Source organism: Rattus norvegicus, chromosome 1 (assembly GCF_021556685.1).
Source record: "Rattus norvegicus strain SHRSP/BbbUtx chromosome 1, alternate assembly SHRSP_T2T, whole genome shotgun sequence".
NCBI classification, from domain to species: domain Eukaryota; kingdom Metazoa; phylum Chordata; class Mammalia; order Rodentia; family Muridae; genus Rattus; species Rattus norvegicus.
In genome coordinates, this window is record NC_141534.1 from 172,767,101 (window position 1) to 172,777,636 (window position 10,536).

The 10,536-nt window shown below is 38.9% G+C and overlaps 1 protein-coding gene across 1 annotated transcript in view; it reads right to left on the minus strand.

Moving 5' to 3' along the window:
- The window catches only part of LOC148007780 (uncharacterized), a 31,661-nt gene extending 21,463 nt beyond the window's left edge, over positions 1 to 10,198 (minus strand). The window contains exon 1 of the mRNA XM_087603840.1: positions 10,193 to 10,198. Coding sequence (XP_087459966.1) covers positions 10,193 to 10,198 — 6 coding nt within the window. The remainder of the gene's footprint in view (positions 1 to 10,192) is intronic.
- Between the last annotated feature and the right edge of the window lie 338 nt (positions 10,199 to 10,536).

The following is a 10,536-nucleotide window of genomic DNA, read 5'->3' on the forward strand; positions in this document are numbered from 1 at the left end:
TTGAAGTTTAGTTTAATTTAATTCAATTTAATTTATTTACTTTTTAATTTATTTGCAGCTGTTTTACTGAAGTAATTTTGCCACGACAGGCCAAGTTTCAGTGTATTCTAAGTTTTTCCTTACTTTGAAATTATAACTTTTGGGAATGGGATTTTCTTGTGTATTTTACTCCACAATTGTGCAATGACTCAAGTGAACAGGATTTTATAAACAGCTGGGGCGAGCGTTCTTCCAAAATATTTTCAATATAATAATTTGTTTTTTTCTTTATTACTCTGTGTGAGTGTGTGTGTGTGTGTGTGTGACAGAGAGAGAGAGAGAGAGAGAGAGAGAGAGAGAGAGAGAGAGAGAGACACTATTTTTTGAGATATGATCTTTCTTGTTATGCAGCTTAGGTTGGAATTGAACCTTATTATTCTTTATATATATAAAATAAAAGGCTCGGGAGATGGTTCAGCAATTACAAGAACTTGCTGATCTTCCGGAGGACCAGGGTTCAACTCCTAGCAACTATATGGTTTGTAATTCCAGTTCCAGAGGTCTGACACCCTCTTCTGTGGGTATTGCATGCACATGCTGCATAGCCATACATTCAGGCAGTACTTCAATACCCATAGAAATAAATAAATCTTAAAAAAAAAAAAACAGAGGAAAGTGTATGGTGTCTGGGGAACAAAACCTAAAGTTGTTTGCTGGCCTTCACACACAGGTTCACACCAAAGCACTTACATACCCATGTGCACACAGATATACTCACAAATATTTATTTTATTTTATTTTTTTTATTAACTTGAGTATTTCTTATATACATTTCAAGTGTTATTCCCTTTCCCGGTTTCCGGACAAACATCACCCTCCCCCCTCCCCTTCCTTATGGGTGTTCCCCTCCCAAACCTCCCCCCATTGCCACCCTCCCCGCATAGTCTAGTTCACTGGGGGTTCAGTCTTAGCAGGACCCAGGGCTTCCCCTTCCACTGGTGCTCTTACTAGGATATTCATTGCTACCTATGGGGACAGAGTCCAGGGTCAGTCCATGTATAGTCTTTAGGTAGTGGCTTAGTCCCTGGAAGCTCTGGTTGCTTGACATTGTTGTACTTTTGGGGTCTCGAGCACCTTCAAGCTCTTCCAGTTCTTTCTCTGATTCCTTCAACGGGGGACCTATTCTCAGTTCAGTGGTTTGCTGCTGGCATTCGCCTCTGTATTTGCTGTATTCTGGCTGTGTCTCTCAGGAGCGATCTACATCCGGCTCCTGTCGGTCTGCACTTCTTTGCTTCATCCATCTTGTCTAATTGGGTGGCTGTATATGTATGGGCCACCTGACTCACAAATATTTTAATGGCTGTGTAAACATGTAAATAGAACATATAAAAACATATAAAAATAGAACTTACCTTGTTCTATTTCTACGGGTTGGTTTGTAAGCAGTTGCTAGAGAAAGGGATAAAATCAGTGATCTAAATTCTGTTGTAGACTCATTAGTTCAACCATTCTAAGATATCTTAATGGCTATTGATTCTGCTATATCCATCTTTTATGTGGATATTGGAAATTTGAACTCATGTCTTCATGCTTACCCATAAGCATTTTACCAGTTGAGTCTTCTCCCTAGCCAAGATGTTGCTTTTTTCTGCTTAGCTGTCTATGTTTTTATTTGTTTCTTTAGTACGCAATCATAGCCATTTAAAATTCTAAGTCTGATAATTTAAAAAACTCTGTATCATATCTATGCTTGGTTCTGTCTTGTTTTTTTAAGACCATTTTTAAAAAACAACCTTGTAATATTGTGTTAAAACTGCCATGGTGTATAGGACATAAGGAACCAAGGTCACCTTTAATGTGAGGCTTTTAATGCCTATTTGGGGGAGGACTTAGGCACAGCTCACTGTTTCCTGTGACTGTTGTGATGAGATTATTACCACCACCCCCCATTTGTGTCTTCTATGTTGTTGGGGGTTTTCCTGGAGACTCCTTAAGGTCCAAGGTTTGCAGTTCTTTTAATCCTAAACTCCTGCTATTAAACAGGAGTCCTGTTAATATGAAGAGGGCGTGTGAATTGCAAAGAAGCACACTGGAGTCTGACAATGATGTGTCAGTCGTTTAGTGAGCCTATGTTCCTGAGCTGTGACTGATCCTGTCACACCTCAGCTCCATCCATACTCCTCACATCTTAGACAGACAGGAAAGCTAAAAAGAACTAAAAGTAGTTTTTTTTTTCTTCTTCATGATGGGTGAGATTCAGTGCAACTCAATTGGATCAGCCACAGGGAAAGCAGTTCCCCCTGAGGTCAGGGACTCCTTTGTGAGAAGAGAGATCTGAGTGGAATTTAGATTCACTGCTTTTCTTGTCCCCCTACTGGAAGCAGGAGGGATTGATTTTTTTCTTCCCTTGTTATTGGTGTGAACCTGTGGGAATTCCAGTTCTTACCAAGTCAGCAATTGGTTTATTAAGATAATGCCTATTTAAATCCTATGCCCATTTTAAAATTGGGTTGTCTTTTTTATTGTTCAGTTATAAGGATTATTTATATTTTTTTATTGAGACAGACACCTTCAACTTAGGTTCCTTCATCCCCAAGTGCTAGAATTACAGATGCATGTGCCCAATTTTTGCACTGCTAGGGACTAAACCTAGGACTTTCTGCATGCCAGCATGTTAACAACTGAGCTAAAGCCCAGATCCAACAGTTTTAAAAAATATTCTCTATACAACTTTCCCATCAGATATGATTTTGCAAGTAATTCCATTTCAGCATATTACCTTTTCGTTTCTTGATTATGTGCATTTAAGCACAAAAATATTTATTTGATAAAGTTCAACTTACCTAATTTTCCTTTTGTCCCTTGTGCTTTTGAGGCCATATCTAAGATACTGTTGTCTAATTCAAAATTAAGATTTACTTTTGTTTTAATTTTAAAACTCTTATTAAGAGTTTTAATAAGTTTAAAAAGGCATTTTGTAGCTGTTTGTTTTGTTTGTATTCTTTGACAGTTTCATGCCTCTATACAATGATGTTTAATTGTTACCTTCTTTTGTTTTTCTCCATTTTTTCTTTCATTGAAATTCTTCCTTCCCAAAGTCTCCTTCCTATTTTTGTGTCTTTTTTTTCTGCGTGATCTTCTGAGTTTAATTAGAGTTGCTTACATGAGCGTGGGTGGGAAGCTATTCACTGGACCATAGGTGACTTACTAGTGGTTACAGTAACACCTTCTCCACTTGCAACCTGTAACTACCCTTAGACCCTCAAGGTGGGGTGGGACGTCACGGGTTCCTCCCCATCCACATGCAATGTTGATGAGCCTAAATCTTGTGCAGATCAGGTACCCATAGCTGCAATATGTTCACCTTATGTCTAAAAGACTATTAATTTGTTCCCCATTCTCTGTCCCTCCCATTGCTTCTCCTCCTTCCTAATGTTCCCTGAGCCTTACAAGGAGGCGATATAGATGGCCCATTAACAGTAACTTCAACTCCTACATTTAGATCATCGATCTACTTGAGTTAATGTGTATCTGTGATGTTAGGTAAGGGTCTGTGATGGTTTGGGCGACCGTCTCCCAAAGATGCACAGGAAGGCTTTGTTCACCTTCCACAATTGATAGTAACTTTAAGGTTTTGTTTCTCTTTTCCACCAGTATGCATGTTTCTTCATGCTAGTCTTTATTGCTCCTAGGGAGTTTTTAAATGAGTTTCCCAACTTCATTCTTCTTTTTAAGGAGTATTTTATTCCAAGTCCCTCGACTTTCCATCCGAATTGCATTTTGTGTGCTCAAGCGTGCGTCTGTGATTTTGATAGGAAGGCTCCGAAAGCTGTAAGCCAGTTCGAGGGCTACTGACATCTTAACCATGCCAAGTCTGTTAATCCACAGCATGTGATGGCTTTCCATTTATTAGTCTCTCAAAAATGCTTTGTAGTTTTCCACGTGTAAGTTTTGTCGTTTTTTGTTAAATTTCTTTATTAGTTTGTTCATCAGTGCTATTGCAAGTAAAATTGTTTCATTTCCTTTTTTGGATTACTTCTGTATAGAAATGAGATATTTTTATGTAGAGTTAAGTTTAAATACCTATACAATATTCTATAATCTTGATTGTGTGTGTGTGTGTGTGTGTGTGTGTGTGTGTGTACACATGTATGAACTTCTTGGATTTTTAAAATACACATGATCATGCTATATGTATCTAGAGGTAATTTATCTCTTCATCACCTCTTTAGTATTTATGTGTATGAGTGTTTTGCCTGTGTGTATGAACAAGTACCACATGCACACGTGGTGCCCGAAAGGTCAGAAGAGGGTGTTGGTTCCTTTGGGACCAGAGTCACTGTGACTTCTCTATGGGTGCTGGTCTTCTGCAAGTACAGCCAGTGCTCTAAGCTCTGGGCTAAGTCTGCAGACTTAAATTCATCATTATTTTAGATCTTTTTCATTTATTTTTCTTGCCTAACATTTCATTTATTTTCTTTGCCCTAACAGAGCCTCTAGTTTAGTACAAAATTAAATAGAAGTGCAATGGTGACCATTCTTATTTTGTCATAGATTTTAGCGGATAGTGTCCTGTCTTTTGACATTAAGTATGAGATTAGGGGTAGCTATTATTTCAAACATACTTTTTTATAAATATTTTCATTAATTATTTGAATTACCCACAGTGCATCCTCCCTCCTCCCTCTCCTTCTAGAGTCTGTCTGTGTGTCTCTCTGTCTCTGTCTCTGTCTCTGTCTCTGTCTCTCTCTCTCCCTCCCTCCCTCGCTCCAGTTTTTAGTGTCCATAGACTCCTGTCTGTGTGGGGCTTACACTGATGAATCTTACACTGATGAATGGTTGACCTCCCAGTGGCCACACCTTAAGAAGGCTGACTTTCCTTTCTCCAGGAATCATTAACTGACCATAGCTCCCCAGAGATGAGTGAGGTCCCATGGACCCCTTCCCTCAATGCTGGGATATCAACTGGCTAGATCTGTGCAGACAGCACAGATTCTGTGAGTTCATGGGTGCTGGTGTCCTGTCATGTCCAGAAAACACTGTTCTGCTCTAGTACCCCCCTGACCCCTGACTCCTAACAGTCTTTTCCAGTCCTCTTCCCTGATGGCTCCTGAGCCTTGAGCAGGGTGTGCTATAGACAGACATGACTCTTATTTGCTTCACTTGAGACATTGTTTCTCTGTGTCGCCCTGGCTGTCCTGGAACTCAACTATGTAGACTAGGTGGACCTCAAACTCACAGAGATCTGCCCGCCTCTGCCTCTTCTTGTCTGTATGGTATGGTCTTTCTTTATTCTTTTGATATGGTATAAAATATATTAATTGATTTTAAGATAGCAAATCTACCTTGCATTCCTAGCAAAAGTTCTATCTGATAAAGTGTATACTTCTTTCTATAGCTGTAGGATTTGCTAGCATTTTAATGAAGTCTTGTTCATATTCCTAAGATTTTTTTTCTTGTTATCTTGAGATGCCTTTGTGAGGTTTTAGTGTCAGCAATATTTGCCTCATACAACAAGTTGGCTGATTTTAGCTATTTTTAATTCATAGGTATATTTATAAGGTATTTCTATTTATCTCATCTGAGTGATGAAGTCCCAAGTGTCTGAACTATGTAACATATACAGAACGGCAGCAGAGTTTGACTTAAATCCATATAGCACATCTAATAAAGAGACTTAAAACTAAATTAAGGTGAACTGAAACTATTTGAAAGGCTCAAAAGAGAACCTAAAAACTATCAAACTGTTTTGTGCCAGTTTTAGCACATAGGAACTTGGTTTCAAAAGCAAATTTTAAAAAGTTGATAATTACCAATTATCAAATGGGAGTCTCCATTATTTAACAAGGAATGTCCAAACTTCTAAGTTCAATTGCCAAAGGCATTCATTAAACCAGTATTCTAAATCCTGGCCAATTTTTGTTCTAAGAATATAAAAATGAACTGGTGTCTGCACCCAAAACTCATGTTGTATTGGATGGCACACACAGCTAATACTTCCATACTCTCTTCCAGTTACTGACACCCCAACACACAAGCCTTCTTTTGAGCATCTGAACAGGGCTCTTCTTTCCTTCTATATAGCATTGTTAGCTCAGCTCTATCCTAGATCACCTTTTTCCTTCCCTTCATATTTTCAGTATGCAGACTCTCACTTAGCTAAATCCCACTTACTCCACCTCATGCGCACGGTTCTTTAGGTTGCTAGTTCACGTGCACCCCCGAACTCCAGGGAATCACAGCGAGTGCTTCCCTCAACAGGAATGTGCCTACAATAGAGTTTACCACGATGGTCTCCAATATGCATCTACTCTATTCGTCCTCGTTTGTGGATTGAAACTTCTAGTCAGCTGCCCAAGCAGAAACCGGGTGTTATGCTTGACTGGATGAGGAGGACCTTGGAAAAAGTAGGGGAGGGGAAATGATGACTAGAATATATTGTGTAAAAAATATTTTCAGTAAAAAGCATAAAAATAACCCAACCAGAAAAAAAACAAAGCAGCTAAGCGTTTCCTCTACCTCATGCCATCCCTCACAGTGTCGGCCTTTTCTTTAGTTGTCTGATCCTTCATCTTCTCCATTTCCCTCCTGCCTTCGGCCTAGCCTAGTTCCAACAACTTCTTTCAGATTCCTCAATTAGTATATTTGATATTTTTGCTTCTTGTCTTGCCCTTTTAACCCATCTTCCAGTCTGATGCAAGAATAATCTTTCTGATATCTAAGTCTGATCCCTTTTCTCTCCACTTAAAAATCCTTTAGTGGCTTCCTCTAGTTCCAGGACACTATCCAAGCACTTTATCATGTCCTACAGGATCCTTTGTAACCAGATCTTGCCTGGCTTTCCTGCTTCATTTCCTGCACTTTTTCCTGAAGTATGAAATCCCAGCTGTACCAAATTACTTATTTGGAATTTCCAAATCACTCTATGCTGTTTCATAATTCAGTGCCTTTATACCTGCAGATCTTGTTGCCTGGGAATTTGATTTCTGTCCCCCCATTCTGGTTTGTTGTTGTTTTTGACAGTTTCACTGTAGGTACTCTTCCCTGCCTCCCTGAGTGGTGGGATTAAAGGTGTGTGCCACCATGCCTACCTCTCCCCTATTTTTTAAAAAAGATATTTATTTTATGTATGCGAGTACACTGTGGTTGTTTTCAGACACACTGGAAGGAGGCATTGGATCCCATTACAGATGGTTGTGAGCCACCATGTGGTTGCTGGGAATTGAACTCAGGACCTCTGGAAGAGCAGTGAGTGCTCTTAACCACTGAGCCATCGTCTCTCCAGCCTCCTCTCTCCCCCATTCTTAATGAATACCTACTCACTTGCATTAGTTCTTTTTCATCTACCTTAACCTCTTTCTTGATCCTCATGTGCAACTACTTTGATATAACTGTGGCTATGTCATCCTTATTTATGATGCATCCTCTCTGTGAGAAGACATCTGAATATTTATCTCTGTTTACTCTATCATGGCAGCATTTTGAAAGATTATGTTTGAGAAACGTATTTGATAATTTTTGAGTGTCTTCTCTGTAAGCAGATGTGTGTTAGGCACTGTGAGGAATCCTTAGGGTTCCTTTTCGTGTCTTAATTTCTCTGTCTCCTCCATAGGCTCTGTATCCTGTCTGTGCTCCCAGTGTCTGACCTCAGCCTCTTTTCCTTCTGCATGTGTACTCTGAGTCACTCCATCCATTTCCTTAGCTTTAATTGCTGACAACTCCCAAATCTGTTCTCCCAGCAAAGACCTCATTCTCAAGCTCCAGATGGTCCCAGGCATCTCAAACTCAGCACGTACCAAACTGAACTCTCTTTCCTTTCTTTTATTCTTTATGGGCTAGAAGGAGAAGAAAATTGTAAAAAAGTTTTGGAAACCATTGTAAGGGAAAATTGTTAGAAATTAAGCCAGGACGATGTCATTAAGCTTTCAGTACCATACAACGAAGTAGCTTTGTATTTTCATCTTGAAATGAAATGGGTAAAACTCCTTTAAGGCTGGATTCTCATACTGGGTGAACAGTGGATTAACAAGAGCATATGTGGAGCTACAGAATAAATAAAACTTATCTCCTCAAAACATCAGTTTTCATAGAGAGTTTATGTGTGTGTATGATATATAACACATAACTCGTAAGAACTAAAATACTATTTTTATATTAAACAGATACACTGTGGAGAAGAATGCAATATCTCAGGGAAGTTTAAATTCCTTTCCTTAAAGTGTAAGCACACAGACCACTTCTAAGATGAAAGCATCTCAGACTTAACTACTGAGTTTATGCTGAAGAGTCAAAGGACATCTACACTATGCCCATGCACTTAAGAGCATGCAGAAGGGAGCCTTCAGGGTACAGACATTATCCAGAGTGAACAATGGGGAATCAGCTTTGCAGGAAGCTCTTTTTTCAGATGAAGTAGGAGGAAATAGGGGAAGGGAGGAGTTCATAAGCAAAAAATGTTACATCCAGGCTGAAGAAGTCTGTTATACACATTGATTCATTCAATAGACAGTTGATGCCAATTTTGTCTTATGCTCTGTACTGGGTAGTGGGAGAAATGAATTAGATGTGTTTTCTCGAAGAACTCACTATTTAGTGAAGGGTTCTAAACAACAGAATTATTCAGCCACTATAATAAAAGATGTACAGTATGAAATTGTGCCACTGGTAAAGAAAGGAAATGATTTCATTTGTAGACGAGGGCTGGAGATGTAGTTCAGTTCTAGAGGGATTGCCTAGTATGTGCTAGAGCCTCGGTTCAATCCCTAGCCTAAAAGACATAGGAATAAATATAATTAAGGATGTAAAAGATTTGTACTCACTGGGAAGTGGTGGCACATGCTTTTAATTCTAGTATGTAGAAACAGAAGCAGGTGGACTGTGAGTTTATGGCCAGACTGGTTAACAGAGCATGCTCCAGGACAAGACAGAGAACTCAAAAAAACCAAAAAGCCAAAAAAAAAAAACAAAAAAAAAACACTGTACCCAAAACTACTAGCACTGATAAAAAGACATTGAAAAAAACACAGGTAGGAACACTGCCTTGTGCTCATGATTGGAAGAATGAAAATTATTAAAATATTCACATAACTTCAAGTAATCTATAGAGTCCATGCAATTCCTAACAAAATACCAATGGCCTTTAAAAAAAGAAATAAAAAAAACAAAGACAAAGTTTATAACCACAAACTCTTCCCCGATTGCAGTCTATATTTCAAAGCTATAGTAACCAAACATGGCTGTGTTGGCCTAAGAGACACAGGCCAATGGCACAGGAATAAACAAATGTATGTACAGTCAAAATGAGCCAGGAATGAGTGTACACTGGGGGAAATCACTCCAAAAGATGTTGAGAAACCATATATCCTCAAGCCAAAGTGGGAAAAAAAAATCAGAATCCTTGCTTTATACTAGACTCAAAATTAGCTAACTTGATTTTGTTGTCCCTTTCCCTGTCCCCTTCTGGTTCTAGGAATTGAACCAGATCTCATGCTCTATGCCCATGCTAAATTCTGAACCTTATACAGTTAGCATAAAATATATTAGAGACAAATAAAAGTTGCCAAAGGTTGAGGTCCCTAGTGCAGGGAAGACCAGTAAACAGCTAGAAGAGAACACAGGGAGAAGCTTCCCCACACTAACCTTGGTAATACATTTTGTATAAAACAGTAAAGAATAGGAAAAGTAAGTCAACTGGATGACATTGAACCAAAAGGTTTCTAAACATCACAACAATCAGAACAGGAAAAGGTAATCTGCTGGGGAATAGAATAGTTGCCATCCATGTATCTGATAAGAGATTGAAATTTAAAATATATAAGGACTTCACATAACTCAGCAAAAATAGCTTCACTAAAATATAGGCAAAAGACATTTCAAGGATGAGAAGATAGCCAAAAAGTATATGAAGAAGTGTTAAACATCAACAGTCTAGCCGGGAGTGGTGATGCACACATATTTCAACACTGTGGCGGTCAGCCTGGCCTACACAGAGAGAATTTGTCTCAACAGCAGTGCCATCACCAATCATCAGTCTGACAACTTGAGTTTGATCCCACAAACCCTCATAAAGATGGAAGGAAAGAATCAATTCCACAAACTTGTCCTCTGACCCCCATACATATGCCATGGCACACGAATACACATCTTTCTCTTTCTCTCTCACAATAAAGTTAAAAGAACAAAACAGTGACCACATGGTAGTTAGTCCCCTTACCTCCATGGTCTACTTTCAGCTACTACTTCTAAAACAGGGGTCGGGGGAGCAGTGTAAAATAATGTGGAAACTTCTGCCTCTACGCTCACTGAAGGAACTGGTGCATCAGCAAAGTGTGTAACACTCGCTTTTTTTTTTTTAAAGTAGTAAGGATAGATTTTATTCAGTGACAATTATCACAATAGGGAAGTCTAGTGTGAATGGAGCTTCATTTTTCAGAGTTAACACTGTTCTAAATGAAAAGAACAAACATGGAAGGGTTAGTGGGGCTTAATAGAATTAGGAAAGTCAAATATAGTAAGTGGTTGTCAGTGCATATAAACATGATTAGGCCAGCATGTGGG